Here is a 19,589-nt window from a genome sequence, read left to right on the forward strand (position 1 = left end):
GGCACTACATTTCTCAGAAATAGACTAAGTTTAAATCCAACTTACTATATAGGCTACATCAATAAGGTGAATAGCCTAATAATCGATCACAAACACAGAATGTATACATTAATACAAGATAGCTGCTAGATACATGTATTTCTGAAAGAAGATGCATCACACAATTTTCACATCAATCTTTATTGATATAAACAACGTTTTTCTTTTAAGTGTAAGAAAGAACAAACTTGTCAAATTTTACCACAAGTCTTACAGTTGAATGACTCTAGTAGACCATTAGTAAGATAAAAGTTTTCATAGGAAACTTGTTTCCAATACTTGTGCAGGAGTAACATATTATCATATTATGGTTGTTTCATGGGGAAGTCTGCAGTAAGAAAAACACTGGGCCAGCCTCCCTTTAAATAGATTGTATGGGAGTAATCTACTATTGGATAATATGTAATTATTATCTATACGCTATACAAATCTAACAAGTGTGGAGAAACATTGAGTAAACACGGTACCACTCTCCCCCAGTACAGCTGCAGTGTGCTGCCGTTACGGCTGCCAAGTTGCGAGGTGAACGAGTGGGTGGGCCTCTGGAGCTGCTGCTCCTACGGTGAGTCCCAGGCTGGAGCACAGAGGAGAACCACGGGGAAATGCCATCATAGGAAAGTTATAGTGACACTTTCAGTTTCTATAACTGCTATTTGGTGGGTGTGCCTTTTCTCTGACCCCCTTGGGGCGGACAAAGGTAAAAGGATCCAGTTGAGGAGTCACCACTACGTCTCCCCAAATTCTAATGGTCAATGATCTCTAATCCAATAATGTTTATCTAAAGGTCAGTTTCCTATGTTTAGATCGAGTAGCAGAATGCATCAGGGGATCCCTGCTCCCTTGTGACCGGTTTACCCCAGGGTCAGAGGTTAACGTTAGAGACTGGGAACAGGCGGGTTGGCTGGACAGTACAAGGAATAGGAGACAGGGCTTGGATGATGGAGGGGAAACAACGTGTGGATTATTCCATCAAACATCATGAGCAATACGCTAGATTAATGGGGAGCAGAGCAGAGCTGTTCTCAGCGTCCTGGGCCCTGTCTGCCACTGAATTGGAAGGCCTTGCTTTGGACAGTGCATTGGAGTTCTCCTTGAGAAGCTCTTAGAGAGACGCAGTGCAAACTCCAATCTGAGGTCTCGGATTATTGTATGTTTGTTGAATGTAATTGTATGTTTATTACTCAAATAAATTAGCCTTATTGTTATCAATTCGGATTACTCTTTAGTCTTAAATAGTTTATGCAAAAACGTTTGGAGTGGTGAACATTCCCACCACAGTTACATATTATCATGTTATGTTTGATTCATGGGGAAGTCTGCAGCAAGAAAAACATTGACCAGCCTCCTTTAAAATAAATTGAAAACAGGTTATATTCCTTTTATAAAGTGGAAAGTATGGTATCATTTGGCATCCAGTTTTAGATATTTTTTAAATTAACAATAATAACACTCAAATGAAAGTCCTTCATTAGGTTAACTGTTAAAAATCCATCTTACTCATGTATTAAAGATAATGCATCCTCATTATTGGCAGAGATCCACAGGCTTCTGCAAAATGCAGAATGGAAACACCTTCTTAGTTGTGCTGCTAGTGTACTAACTGTACAATAACACCAAAAGCTGTAAAGCGATTTTAGCGATAAGCGCCCATTCACTTTCTATTAGACATGAGCGCTAAAGCCATAGGAGCGATAGGTTTAAAGCTGTAAAGCTGTAAATGAGAGTTGAAAACAGCACAACTCTATGCAAATGAGCTAGTAGCATTTCGGCTGTAACGACCGCCAGCCAATCGGAATAAAGAGGTCTCTCGCCGGCGTGGGTCTGAGTAAATATAGGCCTACGCGCCAGAGCGATATGAGCTGTAAATATTTTTGACAGCGTTGCGTTTTGAGCTATTCTGCGATTTTGCATCTTTTACAGCTTTTGTCGTGAACGTACATTAAGAGGTAAAAGTTGGAAAATTATTGCACCTTAATGCCAGAAAGCACAAATCCTTCATTATTAAAAAAATCTTTTTTTTCTTTACAATCCACCCACTGAATTCGAAAAAAATCAATGTGTAAATCATGTTCTGCTGGTAGTAATCAAGCTCCTCCAGATCAACAGATGTCAATCACTGCGTGTCCTTATTTTCTTTGCGCCCGCCTCCAAAGATGGCCCCGGCCAGAGCCACGAGACCCAGGACCACCACTGTGCCCACGCCCGCTGCGATGACAACCTCGCCTGCCCTGCGCACCTGTGGTGGGAGGTCCGGGCACAAGGAGAGCGCAGGGATTTCAGTGGTTAGCCAACGACTACCATCACACACCAGCACAACACTACGTCAAAGGTAACCCTAACCTAGAAACACTTATTATAGATGAAAAGGGAAGGAAGTGGATACACAGTATAGTGCTAAGGATTGATCCTGATCCAAATCTGATATAGATAAATAGCCGTTATTTAGTAGGTTGGAGGTCCCATGGCATGAAAATGACACTTTATGAGGTTTTTATGAGGTTTGTTTACATCGCCTCCCCGGACAAGGAGGCTCCGTAGGCGGCGGAGAAGACGCCGGCAAAAGAGAGGCTGCAGAGGAGGCGCCAGAGAGAAGCTAATCCAGGCTCCCCATCGCGCCCCACTCCCCAGCCTTCTCCTTGCTAATGTGCGGTCTCTGGCGCACAAAATGAACGAACTACGATTGTGGGTTACAACCAGCAATAAGATTACGGAAACAAACATTATGTTCTTCACTGAAACATGGTTGCGCGACGGCGTTCCAGACTGCGCTGTTGGACTACAAGGACGTCACTGCATCCGCTCGGACAGAACAGCTGACTGCAGTAAGTCACGTGGAGGGGGTCTGTGCATCTGTATAAACAGATCCTGTTGTACAGACAACCTTACCATCGCTAAGCACTGTTCTGCCAACATTGAATTTCTCATGGTTAAAAATAGGCCCTTCTACCTTCCAAGAGAATTCAACTCCATAATAACAATCGCAGCTTACATACCACCTGATGCTAATGCCAAGCTAGCTATGAAAGAACTACATGCAGCCATTAGCAATCAACAGACACAACACCCGGAGACTGCTTTCATCATTGCTGGAGATTTTAACCACTCCAACCTAAAAGCTGTTCTAGCCAAATTCTACCAACACGTTTCCTGCCCCAAAAGAGGAGATAAGACCCATGTCTACACTATCATCAAAGAAGCGTACAAGGCCCTACCTCTCCCCGAACTGGATCAGTCAGACCACATCTCTCGGTTTCTCCTACCCAAATATCACCCCCTCATGATGCAAGTCAAGCCCTCAGTCAAGTCAGTGAAGGTTTGGCCCGAGGGAGCAGACTTCAAACTTCAACACCGGCTTCACACTAACTGGTCTGACTTTGCTGTAACAGACACAGTAGACCCACACACAGACATCGACTCCTACACCTCCTCTGTTTTGGATTATATCAAGAATAACATAAACGACATCGCCACCATAAAACGGATTACAATCTTCCCCAATCAGAAGCCGTAGATGGACGGGCAGGTCCGCCTTCTGGTAAAGGCACGCAACATCTCGTTCAGGTCAGGGGACACACAAGCCTACAGTACAGCTAGGGCCGACCTGAAAAGGGGCATTAAGCGGGGTGAGCATAGCCACAAACTAAAGGTTGGGGAGCACTTCAGGAACTCTGACCCCCGGCGCATGTGGCAGGGCTTGCAAGACTTTACAGACATTACAGACTCAGGAACTTTGACCCCCGGCGCATGTGGCAGGGCTTGCAAGACTTTACAGCCATTACAGACTTCAGACCCGCTCATGCCTCCACCCTGTCCATGACCACTCCTTTCCAGATGAGCTAAATAAGTTCTATGCTCGTTTTGACTGAAACAACAATGAGATGGCCACCAAGGCCACTCTCCCTGCAAACCACTTGCCCCTCACACTCTTGCCTACAGAGGTGAAGGCTGCACTGAGCAGAACCAACAAACGCAAGGCTGCTGGCCCAGATGGCATCCTCGGACGTGTACTCAACACCTGTGCAGAGCAGCTGACCGGGTTCCTGACCAGCATTTTCGACCTGTCTCTAACCCAAGCAAAAGTATCCGCGTGCTTCAAATCCACCTCAATTGTGCCTGTCCATAAACACAGCTCCCCAAAGAGCCTGAATGATTACCGACCTGTGGCACTCACTTACACCATCATGAAATGCTTCGAGGAGCTGGTCTTAGCCCATCTGAAAACCAAACTTCCACCCACACTAGACCCCTATCAGTTTGCCTCCCGTCAGAACAGGAGCGAGGACGACGCCATCACCAGAGACCTACACCCAGCCCTCACCACCTGGATCTGTGTAACACCTGCGTAAGGCTGCTGTTTATTGATTTCACCCCGGCATTCAGTTCAATCATCCCCTCCAAACGAATCAATAAAAATATATATCATCAGTCACAGCACTCACAGCAGGGGAATTCGGGTAAGTCGAGTAATTTAATGCCAACCGTAAATCTTGCAAATCAAGTAGACTAGCAAACATCGTTGCCATTCAACTCAGTGTCCGCTGAAAAGTACAGAGTAGGCACCGATATCGGTAAAAACCCAAACGATACCCAACCCCTAGTGCTGAGTCCCCTCCTCTACTCCCACTTCACACATGACTGCAGTCTTTTTCATGCTTCAAACAGGAAGTCGGACTCGGCATACAGGGAAGAGGTCCGGCACCTGGCAGAGTGGTGCAGCAACAACAACCTGGCCCTCAACACAAGCACGACTAAAGAGATCATCCTGGACTCCAGAAGGAACAGAATAGGCACACACCGCCCTGTCCATATGAATGGGGAGGAGGTCGAGCGTGTCACCAGCTTTAAGTTCCTTGGAGTCCACATCTCTGAGGACCTCTCCTGGACCCCCAACATCACAACCCTGATCAAGAAGGCACACAAGCGCATGTTCTTCCTCAGGAAATTGGCTAAGGTCCATCTATCCCCCCCAAGTGCTGCTGAACTTTTACCGCTCTGCTGTACCATCGAGAGCATCCTCCCCACCTGCATCACAGTCTGGTACGGCAATTGCACCATCAAGGACAAAAAATCACTGCAGAGGGTGGTGAGGATCGCCCAACGCATCACCAAGACCACACTCCCTACCATAACCTCAATATACGAGAAGAGGTGCCTTCGAAAAGCACGCAACATCATAAAGGACACCTCTCACCCCAACCATGGACTGTATACCCTTCAACGTGGCACCCGCTCTGGGGCACACTACCACAGCCTCCCAGGCAAAACTAACAGGACTAAAAACAGCTTCTTCCCCTCAGCTGTCAGACTGCTTACAAAATACCCATCCATATCTCATGCTGCCTAGTCCTTACTGCTAAATCGCACTTTTCTGCACTACCTGCACTGAATAACTGTTGTAATAAAATTTTGCTGCACAGATATTATACTGTAAATATATTTATACATGTTGCTCAAACTGATGTTTGCACTCTGGTTAGACCAACCTAAATATTGTTGCATAGTAACCTGTTACTGTGCAATGACAATAAAGGGAATCAAATCTAATCTAATCCAATAAAGGGCCAAGTTACCTCCCCTTTCTCTGCATTGCTCGCCCAAAGAATTTGGCCCGGCAATGAGACAATGAGCTACGACCGTGCGATTGCAACGTGTGTGTGTGTGTGTGTGTGTGTGTGTGTGTGTGTGTGTGTGTGTGTGTGTGTGTGTGTGTGTGTGTGTGTGTGTGTGTGTGTGTGTGTGTGTGTGTGTGTGTGTGTGTGTGTGTGTGTGTGTGTAAATAAACATACTGTTACGCAAGTGTTGTACACTTCTTTGTTATTTTGATAACCGTTCTGCTCTTGGTGTTATGGGCATAACACGTCAGGTTCTCTGACTTCGCTGGTATTTCACAACGAGACTCTTGGTGGGGTGTTATCTCAACCATGGTTGAGAAGGAATTGGGGGGAAAGGAACTTTGGCTTTGACTCCCTGAAGTACATGAACTGCGACATGGAGAAGAAAGGGATTGTTGCCCGCGATTGTCTCCTGCTGGAGCCCCGCTGCCCGCTGCCACGAGACCCCAGCGCCACAAGGCACCACGCAAGGCACCACCGCCGCAAGGCACCACCGCTCTGGGGCTGCGGGCCGCGCCAAGGCGGTGGTGCCTCGTAAGCGGGTAGCGGGGCTCCGGCGGGAGACAATCGTGGGCAACAATCCCTTTCTCCTCCATGTCGCGGTTCAGTCTACGTCAGATTGATGTGGAAGTGGAAGAACCAGAGACTTCGCAGAACCCGACGCAGTCATTTGAGATTCATAATATCATCTGGGGGCGCACACAGCCTTTGGCTGTGATAATATATATTATATGATATCGATATATATGTATAATATGATATCATATAGATATAGAGCTCCAGGACTCCCGTGTGTTGTAGAATATTTCCAGAACACGGCCAAAGGCTGTGTGCACCTCGCCATTGCGATTCATCCACTGTTAACAGAGCGCATGGTACCGTGGCCAAAAGCTGCTCAGGGCCACATCCCCACCCTCCACCTTTACCCGCCTATAAAAAACGGCACGTTGTGGAAAGCTCATTGTGGGACTGGCTCGTAGTGGCTGTAATTCTGCACCAAGGCTGAATTTCTTGAACATCTTCAAATACTGTATTAAGGGCCCAATAACACCTATATATAAGCATCCATAAAGTAGCATGCCATAGGACCTTTAAAGGTCCCATGACATGAAAATCTCACTTTGTGAGGTTTTCTAACATAAATATGAGTTCCCCTAGCCTGCCTATGGTCCCCCAGTGGCTAAAACTTGCGTTTGGTGTAAAACTAGCACTAGCTGTTCTGCTCGCCTTTGAAAAAACGGAGGCTCAAGCGCGCTGATTTGGAATGTCTGTATTCATGACGTCATCAGGAATCTCAGCTCCTCCCCTTACTCTGCCTGGCCCGCCCAGAGACGTTGGCCCGCCAATGCAAGTGCCCCTGACTGCAGCCCGCAGATCGAGGAGGAGCTAAATGTGGGCGGGCTTAAACGTTTAACTCCGGCCACATTTAAGGAAAATTCCGCGCAGTATCATACGTTATCCCGCTTTCGAGCGGAGGAGCTAAATGTGGGCGGGTCTAAACGTTTAACCCATGGTTTTATCCTCTCGGGCGCCATCTGGTGGCGGAGATCCGGCATCACATTCTCAAACATCAATACAGCACAGCACAGCACAATGACTTACCGGTAATATGGAAAGGGGTTCATGCATTTGATAGATTTAGACATTCCTACTTTTAACTTGTCATTTCAAATGTCTTTTTTAGTATAGACACATATTATTTCGTACACTCATACACAATCATATTAGCTAAGTCAAATAAATCAAAGACAGAAGCGGGAGAACGTATTTCCGTCTGGTCCATGATACTGCGCGGAATTTTCCTTAAATGTGGGCTGGCTTAAACGTTTAAGCCCGCCCACATTTAGCTCCTCCGCTCGAAAGCGGGAGAACATATGATACTGCGCGGAATTTCCCTTAAATGTGGGCGGAGTTAAACGTTTAAGCCAGCCCACATTTAGCTCCTCCTCGATCTGCGAGCTGCAGTTAGGGGTTACTCCGCCAATGAGACTCGACCGTGTACCTGTAACGCAAGTGTTTCTTGTCGGTTCTTTGACGTGTCTTGTATTTCCACAACGAGACTGTCGTGGGGGTTATCTGAGCCATGGTTGAGAAGGAATTGGGGGAAAGGAACTTCGGTTTGACTCGCTGAAGTACATGAACTGCGACATGCCGCCGGTTGCCGCGAGGCACCATCGCCCGGCAGCGGGCAGCCGGCAGCAGGCAGCGCGCGGTTCAGTCGACTTCAATCACGTTTGTGATTCATAATATCGTCTGGAGGCGCACACAATATATGATATAGATATCTATGTATTATATGATATTATTTAGATATAGAGCTCCAGGACTGTAACGCAAGTGTTGTACACTTCCTTGATATTTGGATAACCGTTCTGCTGTTGGTGTGATGGCGCATAACACGTCGGACTCTCGTCTCTGGTATTTCTACAACGAGACTCGTATTGGGGGTTATCTCAGCCAAGGTTGAGAATGAATTGGGGGGAAGGAACTTTGGCTTTGACTCCCTCAAGAACATGAACCACGACAAGGAGGAGAAAGGGATCTTTGCCGGGCAGCACTTATGCACCTCCGCCTCTGGCGGTGGTCCCTCAGCGGGGCTCAAGCGGGAGACATTCGCCGCCAACAATCCCTTTCTCCTCCATGTCGTGGTTCATGTTCTTGCGAACGTTGAAGAACCAGGAACGTCGGAGAACCCAACGCGGTCGTTTGAGATTCATAATATATGCTCACACAGCTTTTGGCCGTGATAATATATATTATATGTTATAGATATCTGTGTAGGCTATATGATAATATTTAGATATAGAGCTCCAGGACTCCCGTGTGTTCTAGAATATTTACAGAACACGGCTAAAGGCTGTGTGCGCCTCGCCATTGCGATACATCCACTGTAAACAGAGCGCATGGTACCGTGGCTGCAAGCTGCTCAGGGCCACACCCCCACCCTCCTCCTTGACACGCCCACCGAAACAGCGCATTTGGGGGAAGCTCAATGTGCGATACTCCAAGTGCCCCTGACTGCAGCCGAGGTGGGTCTGTCTGCGTCCTGCAAGACGGAGGCGTAACTTGTAGTAGGAGGCGTAACATGTAGTCGGAGGAGGCGTAACTTGCACTAGGAGGCGTAACATGTAGTCGGAGGCGTAACTTGTATTCGGAGGCGTGTCTAGTACTTTTCTAAATCGCGGTAGTGATCTGTGTGTAGCAGTGGTGCGCGGGTACATAAATGACCGCAACTCGGACCTAAAATATTAGGCCTTAAATTGACTTACCGTCATGAATATCGGAAGACCCGACTTCAATGAAGATCTCGTGTGAACCGTGATTTACAACGCTTTTTGTTTACCGCGATTTAGAAAAGAACAAGTTACGCCTCCTAGTACAAGTTACGCCTCCTACTACAAGTTACGCCTCCGTCTTGCAGGACGCAGACAGATACTATTGCTGCAGCCCGCAGATCGAGGAGGAGCTAAATGTGGGCGGGCTTAAACGTTTAAGCCCGCCCACATTTAAGGAAAATTCCGCGCAGTATCATGGACCAGACGGAAACACGTTCTCCCGCTTCTGTCTTTGGTTTATTTGACTTAGCTAATATAATTGTGTACGAGTGTACGAAATAATATGTGTCTATACTAAAAAAGACATTTGAAATGACAAGTTAAAAGTAGGAATGTCTAAGTCTATCAAATGCATGAACCCTTTTCCATATTACCGGTAAATCATTGTGCTGTGCTGCGCTGTATTGATGTTTGAGAATGTGCTGCCGGATCTCCGCCACCAGATGGCGCCCGAGAGGATAAAACCCAACCCAGTCGCCAAGAAAAAACGTTGATGGTGTACGTTTCCATGAACACTGGATACGTAGAATTTCAACGTAAAAAAATAGCGTGTTATACCTACAGTATCCACGTGTGCCGCTGTGGAGGCGGGTTTCGGGGTTTGGGTTTCACGGCTTTCGCGGCAAATTGTGGACACGATTGTTTAGGGGGGGGGGGGGAGACTGTTGTTGACCGGGGAGGGGGGGGGGGGGGGGGGAGACACGTTTGTTGAGGGGGTGGGGGGGACACACGATTGTAGGGGGGGGGGGGAGACACGTTTGTAGGGGGGGGGGGCACGCTCGACAACGAGAGTTGGTTTTTATTGAACGCTCGACAACGAGAGTTGTTTTTTATTGAACGAGACTTCAACACGGAACAGCTGCACGAAACGATGGTCACGTCACTCTCGGTGACGGTGTCGACAATAATGAACACACGAACAATGTTAATAGAACAACACACAACCACATAACATCCCGAACCCATTAACCCCACTTAATCCTAACAACAAAACAAGTTAACAAAAGCCCCATTTGTCAACTGAGAACCCTAATTCCCAGAATCCCCCGCGGCTCCGGAACACGGCGTAGCTTATATTAATCTTTATTATCTGAATGGGAAATGCAATATTTTAGGACAGATACACCATTAAACGCGTTTCTAATGACATTTCCCTTACATAATCTTCAGTCAGTGAATGTGTATGATCTTTATTAATCTTTATTATCTGAATGGGAAATGCAATATTTTAGGACCGATTCACCGTTAAACGTGTTTCTAATAACATTTCTAGCGAGAAATATACTTTTTACTTGCATAATCTTCAGTCAGTGATTGTTTCTGATCTTTAGTTTTATAGTTATTAGGATTTGATCGGCTCGCTCGCATGTTTCAACGACGTCAGGTTGCTTTCGCTAAACTAGCAGCTCACGTGCCTCCTGCGTTTGTGTTATTAAACTGTTACTTTATGTAACTTTTAATGATATCATCTTGTTAGAAACACGTATATCTGAGAGCCAACCCAGTCGCCAAAAGCATACCTACGTTGACAGTGTACGTTTCGTGAACACTGGATTACGTCGCATTTCAACATAAAATAGACACACACACACGCACGCACACGCACAGACACACGCACACAAGCACACACAAGCACACACAAGCACACACATGCACGCACAGACACAGACACAGACACACACACACACACACGCACACACGCACACGGTGCATTTCACTGCTAAAACAACAACAAAAAAATATTCCCTCAAATATTATTACTTTCAAAACGTTGGCCAAAATGGCCAATAATATCATTTTTTATTTGGGATGCTTCTAGGACATTTTGGGTGGATTTTGAACGGTATGTGGGGGGCACGTTTTTTGCAGGACCTGGCAACCCTGCGCTGTTGCCCGAGATCTGGATCCATCCCGGCGTGGTGCCGTCTCCTTTTGACCTTTTGACCCCAGACTTCTGGGGGAATAGCTGAATCAATTCATTAGTCAATCAGAAGCATGTAAATATCTTCCCGGTGGCGTAAGAGGACGAACAAGGTGTCCTTCAACATCTACGCTTCCAGGCGATTGCAACGGTGCCACACATGAGCATATTCGAACATGTTTAATGGTAGTAATTAGCTGTCGAAATTGGAGGCCTTAATCAATACTGAGCAGCTATTGATTTGCTTCCCGATAAAGATTTGTCACAAATGACATGTTATTTAGCATCTACACGTTGAGCTGAGTCCAATGACACCAAGAACGACACTCTAGCTAATGGTAACATGTATTTTACATGGTACACCTAGGTCTAGGACATGATCTCGGTGTAGCAAGAGGCCGAGCTTGATCTCATTGGACTCAGCTTAACGTGTAGATGCTAATTAACATGTAATTTGTCAAAAATCTCCATCGGGAAGCAAATCTATAGCTGGTCATTATTGATAAAGGCCTCCAAAATCGACAGCTAATTACTACCCCGAAACATATTCAAATATGATCATGTGTGGCACTGTTGCAATCGTCTCGAAACGTAGATGTCAAAGGACACCTTGTTTGCTCTGTTGCACCACCGGGAAGATATTTTCATACTTCTAATGGATTGATTCATATTTTAAGGTTCTCGGAGTGAGACTTTAAGTGGCTGCAGCAGAAGTGTTGAGGCGAAAGATGATATCAAGAGATTTATAGAATATTCCCATTCACATTATGATTCTTCGTCGTAACATCCGACCAAACATCGGAAAGTCCAGGCTCAGCAAGTGCTCCATCTCGTTGCACCTGCACCCAGCGGCTCGCTTGCAAGATTTTGGCCTGAAGTTCTTCCCAGACCTATACCCTAACAGTCCAATATGCATATCTGAGAATCAGGCCTCTCTTCAATAATGACAAAATGTAATGAGAGAAATACAGATTCACTTTTTGTTATCTCATAAGCGGCGTGGTGCCGGCTCCTTTTGACCTTTTGACCCCAGACTTCAAAGACGTGGCCACAGGCCAGCGGTGTCTACACACATTAAGCCACAAATGTACACCTCCATCCCGCAAAAAATGGGGCCGAGAAACTAACCTCTGTCTTATGTACATTGACTGTACTGTTGGAGGTCACGCCCCTTTTCCAGCCTTTTCGAGATAGCTAGGGATGCTAAAATGTTGACACACATTTCCCGGGGCCCCGAGAACGACATATGCAAGATTTGGAGTTCTAGCCCATAGAGAAAAAAAGTTTTCCCAAATGGACTGTCATTTGGACAAAGCCCCTTCAGAAGTGTTGCCTGCGAGACCTAATGGTTCAGAATGTGGTGGAAAAAAAGTTTTTGAGATAGGAAGGTCCTACCGCCCTGAAATTTGAATACCATATTCTAGGGCCTAACTGGGACCCCCGCACCGAAACTTGGCCCGGTCGGACCCCGAGTGCAGGAAGGGGGGGCCTGGACTTTCATAATCTTCGCTCTGTGAATGTAAAGGATGTTTGGTCGGATGTTACGACGAAGAATCATAATGTGAAGGGGAATATTCTATAAATCTCTTGATATCATCTTTCGTCTCAACAATTCTACTGCAGCCACTTAAAGTCTCACTCCGAGAACCTTAAAATATGAATCAATCCATTAGAAGTATGAAAATATCTTCCCGGTGGTGCAACAGAGCAAACAAGGTGTCCTTTGACATCTACATTTCGAGACGATTGCAACAGTGCCACACATGATCATATTTGAATATGTTTCGGGGTAGTAATTAGCTGTCGATTTTGGAGGCCTTTATCAATAATGACCAGCTATAGATTTGCTTCCCGATGGAGATTTTTGACAAATTACATGTTAATTAGCATCTACACGTTAAGCTGAGTCCAATGAGATCAAGCTCGGCCTCTTGCTACACCGAGATCATGTCCTAGACCTAGGTGTACCATGTAAAACACATGTAACCATTAGCTAGAGTGTCGTTCTTGGTGTCATTGGACTCAGCTCAACGTGTAGATGCTAAATAACATGTCATTTGTGACAAATCTTTATCGGGAAGCAAATCAATAGCTGCTCAGTATTGATTAAGGCCTCCAATTTCGACAGCTAATTACTACTATTAAACATGTTCGAATATGCTCATGTGTGGCACCGTTGCAATCGCCTGGAAGCGTAGATGTTGAAGGACACCTTGTTCGTCCTCTTACGCCACCGGGAAGATATTTACATGCTTCTGATGGATTGATTCATATTTTAAGGTTCTCGGAGTGAGACTTTCTCGCTAGAAATGTTATTAGAAACACGTTTAACGGTGAATCAGTCCTAAAATATTGCATTTCCCATTCAGATAATAAAGATTAATAAAGATCATACACATTCACTGACTGAAGATTATGTAAGGAAAATGTACATTTCTCGCTAGAAATGTCATTAGAAACGCGTTTAATGGTGTATCTGTCCTAAAATATTGCATTTCCCATTCAGATAATAAAGATTGATATAAGCTACGCCGTGTTCCGGAGCCGCGGGGGATTCTGGGAATTGGGGTTCTCAGTTGACAAATGGGGCTTTTGTTAACTTGTTTTGTTGTTAGGATTAAGTGGGGTTAATGGGTTCGGGATGTTATGTGGTTGTGTGTTGTTCTATTAACATTGTTCATGTGTTCATTATTGTCGACACCGTCCTTGAGAGTGACGTGACCATCGTTTCGTGCAGCTGTTCCGTGTTGAAGTCTCGTTCAATAAAAACCAACTCTCGTTGTCGAGCGTTCAATAAAACCAACTCTCGTTGTCGAGCGTGCCCCCCCCCCCTACAAACGTGTCTCCCCCCCCCTCAACAAACGTGTCTGTCCCCCCCCCCCTTCAACTAACGTGTCCCCCCCCCCCCCCCCCCTACAATCGTGTGTCCCCCCCCCCATCAACAAACGTGTCTCTCCCCCCCCCCCCCCCCCCCCCCCCCTCCCCGGTCAACAACAGTCTCCCCCCCCCCCCCCTAAACAATCGTGTCCACAATTTGCCGCGAAAGCCGTGAAACTAGGGATGGGCGTGAGGAATCGATTACTCGAGTACTACTCGTTACAAATGAACTCGGTTGGTGGACAGGCAAACTCGAGTTTGCATATACACACACAAACAAAGTTTTCTGAAGCAAATGTATCAATTTTCTGTCGGCGCCACTAACGCATGACGTGGGCACAAAGAAAATTAAATGCATCCATTTCCATGGCGCGTTCCGTGCCGTGTGCAGGCACGCCAGAATTCAAAAAGTTAAGAGATGGCGGTTAAAGCAAATCGCAGCGAAGAATTTAAATACTTTAAAGAAATAGGAGATCATAAGGTGAAATGTAAAATATGCCAAGCGAAATCGAGCTACCAGAAAGTACTATGCGGCAACATATGCTCCTGAAACACAACGGTGAGTTCGGGAAAGCAGACCCGCAGCAACGGTGAAAGTGAAAGTGTGTCGGCTATTTTCAACGCCGCAAGACGCAGCTGTAATCCCGGGAGTGTAGAGAAGATCACAACTCTGAGTATTTCGATAGTCCATTTGCTGCCGTTTTATTTGCAGCTTTAAGCATTTATTTGCAATGGTTAGGCTACTTGTTTCGTTTTTTTTAAACTGTTACAGGCCTTGGTTCGACGTGATTTAAATTGTGAGACGCTGCGCATATTTATTTTTGTAAGGAAAATGTGTTTTGAACGTTTGCAAAAATAAATAATGAATACTCTGATAACTCTGACTGTTTTGATGGAGAATAAGCATTACATGTTTGGTTGGTAATATTGCCGTTTATCATCGGGCCTGCCGCCTATTCCTGCTGCAGATGCGTTGCATTCTAAAAATAGATTTGATTTAACAAGTACTCGATTGATCCTCGAGGAATTCCTTCGATCACTCGAGTTTGGAATTTACTACTCGTGCCCATCCCTACGTGAAACCCAAACCCCGAAACCCGCCTCCACAGCGGCACACGTGGATCCTGTAGGTATAACACGCTATTTTTTACGTTGAAATTCTACGTATCCAGTGTTCATGGAAACGTACACCGTCAACGTTTTTTCTTGGCGACTGGGTTGTAAAACCATGGGTTAAACGTTTAGATCCGCCCACATCTAGCTCCTCCGCTCGAAAGCGGGAGAACGTATGATACTGCGCGGAATTTTCCTTAAATGTGGGCGGGCTTAAACGTTTAAGCCCGCCCGCATTTAGCTCCTCCTCGATCTGCGAGCTGCAGTCAGGGGTTACTCCGACTGGCTCGGAGTGGCTGTAACTCTGCACCACGGCTGAATTTCGGGAACGTCTTTGAATACTGTGTTAGTTGCCCACTAATACCTATTTTAAAGAATACATAAAATAGCATGTCATGGGACCTTTAAGAGCTAAAGCTTAATGGGTCATGAAGTGATCTGGCTTCACAAGAATCTCTGTATCCGTAGACACCCTTCTTGACAGTATCTGCCATGAATTGTGGTTCATACTGTAGAGAGAGAGAGAGAGAGAGAGAGAGAGAGAGAGAGAGAGAGAGAGAGAGAGAGAGAGAGATGATTCTACATCATACCTGTCGAGACTGGGCCTTGCCGTAGCGCAGTTCGGTAGCAAAGTGCTCGCAGTTGCTCTGGAAGACACTGTAGGGCAGCTCGGTGCCCACCAAGCGACGGGCCTCCTGCACCACCAGGTCGGCACGCCGGGGCTCACACTGGTCATCCAGGATGTTGTTGATCCTCCACTCGTCGGTCCCCACTACATCCCAGAACCCAGCCCGCGCCACCAGGGCTCTATCGCAAACGATGGACATCATGCTGTAGGCTCCAGCCCCTGGGTTCTCCGCTACAGTCAATAGAGCATGAAAAGCGCTTAGTGAAGGATCCAATACAAATGTAATATTATCTTATTGAAGCTCATCTTATTCCAAGCTGATTAGCCTGGCTATGCACAGATTGTGTTGGGGTCCGCTTCTGGTGAAGGCTGTGTGTTCCGTGGAATCACTCACAAGTCGGTGCCAAATGGATAACCAATCCATCGCCAATATAAACAGCCCAGTGCTGGTAGGAGCCACGGAAGATCTCTATCAGGTCTCCTGGCTGCGCCTTAACTCCAGACTAGAGATTTATTTTTTTTGCAGGGAGAAAGGATTATGGAAAAAGTTTTTAATATTTGGTATCAAGAAATACATGTTTCCTGTCGTGATGAATAGGGTCGTGTCCACAATGAAAGATGTATATCAGCTTTCCAGGCTGTGGGTACATTTGATGGTAATTAAACGTAGATATAATTGAGTTTGATATTACATTGAACAGTTTGGACTTACTCACCGCGGTTGACACCTCATTGCCCAATTTCCTTAAAGAAAATAAGTTAGCCATAAAAACTGAAATAACAAAGGGTTGAATATTAAAATGAGATCTCATCACACATTAATACTTCAAATAGCAAATCACGTTTTAGACTATTCTTATTGTATGTTTGTCATCACTTCTGTGCTAGAGAAAATACTTCAAATGCAACAACTTTGATGGCTTATTTCTTAAGAACATCACGTATGGCAGCCTATGTCTGAACCTTAATTGTTGGCCTATTTATTTTGAAAAGATTTGTTTATCTTACCTCTTTGCCTGTCAGTGAAAGTAGCCTACCAGAAATGCGTGATACTGAAGAGGAATGAGATATATATGCGCAGTCAGGCATTGCTTTTCGTTTCGATTCGTTTCTTGGGAGCAGCTCGCTTTGGAGGAGGTGGAGGTTTCCGAACGTCACAGAACAATTCATCTTATTGTCTTCCCAACAGTGACTCAACCTGTTGCGCATGAAACAAACACAAATCCCTAGGGGTGTGACGATACACTCAGCTCACGAGACACGATATTCGGTTCACGAGAACGAGACGAGACGAGTTTTAAGAAAACTACAATGACAAAATATATGACTGGACCAACAGACTTTTTTAATTAACCGAGTTACACATTCATTTTGAAATGTTTTATTATAACTCTTTACATACATGAAATTGAAACTAAAACTAAAATTTATAAAAGTTGAAGTAAATTAAATAAAATTAAATTAAAAAAAAATTCAAACGCAAACAATATTATGTGCAAAACCAAATCAAAGTTCTACTCCGTCAATACAGAGTGCAAATAGGGCATCAGAGTCTGACCAAGTATGTCACAGACAACTTGGTATTGTCTTATCAGTCACTCTACTGCCATTCATCATTTCCGCCGGGTACCCAAAATGCTGCCAAACAAATGAATCGGGTGGCTAGAACCAGGTGACATGGTGATGGCAGATAAGGGATTCACTATTCGTGACATTTTGCCTGAGGGAGTGTCACTGAACATTCCAACATTCCTTGTCAATGGACAGTTCACAGTGGAGGAAGTAAACCACAACAGACTCGTTGCCTGTGCAAGGATTCATGTAGAGCGTTCAATTTTTTTGGAAATCTGCCCCGACATCACATTTGGGCGTGTCCACCTAGATGTGTGCTGGATAGATCAGTCTACCAGCCAACACAGTAGACTGCAGCAAACGTTGCTCATCTATCCGCCATACATCTAGGTGGATACGCCCACCTGTGATGTCATAAGGGGCAGATTTCCAAAACGGCTTGTAACGGCTAATCACACCACACCTGATGGCATGTCATGGGACCTTTTAAAGAGACTAGGTGTATCAGTGTAAATGGCATCTGACTATGTGTAGTGTGTTATGTACTGTGTGATGAGAATGTACAACAAAACAAAAGGATAAATACTGTGGGGGGACGTGCAACGTCTGTCCTGCAGGGGGAGTATGGGCAGGTTGGGAGAGCACCGGATTGGCTGGGTGATTGGACCTGAGTGCAGCAGGTGTCGGCACTCAGGCCAATCAGGGAGTGTTTGTACTAATGTGCCTGCTTTTGTCTTGTAGTAAGGTGGGGAATCCAGGAAGGATTGGCAGCAGAGAGAAGGCGCCGATCGCCAACGGAGATCACGTTGAGCAGACTATAATTTACATTTTGTCAAATTGTCTTTGGTTGCACGTTTTTGAAAGACAATAAAAGGACTTCCTGGTGGAAGAAGCCAAGCCTGCGTCCAAGCGCTCGTTGAACTCCTTACAATACCTTGGTGGCCCGGCAAGCTGCAGAAGAATGAAATCCTGCACTAGAACAGGTCATGAATGCAGAAGTATGCGAGGAAGGAAACAATCCTTATAAAATGTTTCCAGAATGTTAATGTTGCTAGCCCATGCTGGGTCTTTAGGGATAAGCAGGATAACAAGGTCAAGAGGAGTCCACAAGATGACAATTGTTGGCTCCTGTCAGGTGCAGATTGCCCTGAATCTGATGCCAGTGGTTGGGTGTTTGCTTGAGCTTCAGTAAGCCAGTGACTTCATCCAGTGCAGGTTGGTCTTGGTTCTGGCTGAATAGGGACATTTCACCTCAATGATGAAGTCATCAGCCACCGTCCCATCTGGAGAGCCACCGAGCAGGCCGCTGTCAGAGAGGAACACTCCCCTCTCCTGGATGGTCACACCAGTGCGCTCCATGTATTCCTGCTTTGCCTTTGGCTCATGGAGGATTCCCCAATCACAAGCCTGGGGGCAGGGAAGGAAAAAATATGCAATCGTGAAGACTATCCCTGCATTCCGTATCGCATTCTACACGACACAAAAGTGGTGGCTTTGCATCCTACAAAATTTGACTGGACGTAGTATGCATTCCTATACTCTAGGCATAACATTGACATAGTATTAATATTAATTTATGTATTCATGTATTTTCAAATGCATACAATTATATGTATAATATGGAAGTATGCTTCAATTCAAAACACTTAGTGCCCACCACTTACATGAGATCCTTGTTTGAGGTTGTACTGGCCAAGCAGGGTTTTGAATAAGGAAGGAGGGTAAGAGTTCCGCTTCAATGCTGCCAACACCAAACCGAAGTTGCTGGCTGTGATTCTTTTGTGGCAATATGCCATCCTGTTAAAAGAAAACCATAACAGTTAACCTCATGCCACTTGCAACACAGGTGCATTTTGACCATGTAGCACACAGGGATGTTTCCAGCACTAATGGAGAGAAAGCTAGTCAATACCGTACACCTGAAATCAATAGAGACTATATTTGTATGTATCACCATAAGTTGAGGAACCAGGAACCGGTCACGTAAAACGTGACCGGTTCCTGTGCTGCTGTAGCCATCGTTGTTAGCGAATGGACACGGTTTAGCGATTGGACACGGAAGTGGACGTCTGACGTTATCCCTATGGCTGCTTCCCCTGCTTCTCCTCTTCTTCTTTTCCTTCTCCTACGTTAGGTTCTGGCAGGCTAGACGTAGCAAAGGCGCATTACTGCCCCTACAGGCCACAAATAGATGTTTGGATAGCTCACAAATCTCGCGCGAGAGATTTTTAACCCGACGGGTAATATCTTCGAGTTTAATCTCGCGAGATCTCGTAGCACGAGATCTCGTCACACCCCTACAAATCACCTTTGGCATTACTTTTCTCAGAAATAGACTAAGGCCCAATCTCATTCTTTTCGTACATAGAAAATCTCAACCCTAACCCTCGCTGTTGCGCGTTCACGCGCCGTGGAGCAACGTCCCAATACCACTTTAAGGTAGCTTGAGGGGTAAGGGGGAGGGCTAACATCCCCTCAAAATTGAGATTTTC

General features: G+C 45.6%; 1 protein-coding gene across 1 annotated transcript; it reads right to left on the reverse strand.

Annotated features, from left to right (window-relative positions):
• Positions 1-161: 161 nt before the first annotated feature.
• LOC115552727 (phospholipase A and acyltransferase 4-like) lies at positions 162-17,240 on the reverse strand. Its single transcript, XM_030369033.1, has 4 exons — positions 17,229-17,240; positions 15,920-16,028; positions 15,488-15,756; positions 162-2,275 (listed from the first exon to the last, which is right to left on the reverse strand). The coding sequence occupies exons 1-4, from the start codon at positions 17,238-17,240 to the stop codon at positions 2,153-2,155; spliced, it is 513 nt and encodes a 170-aa protein (XP_030224893.1). The 3' UTR covers positions 162-2,152.
• Positions 17,241-19,589: the final 2,349 nt, after the last annotated feature.

Source organism: Gadus morhua, chromosome 10 (assembly GCF_902167405.1).
Source record: "Gadus morhua chromosome 10, gadMor3.0, whole genome shotgun sequence".
NCBI lineage: Eukaryota > Metazoa > Chordata > Actinopteri > Gadiformes > Gadidae > Gadus > Gadus morhua.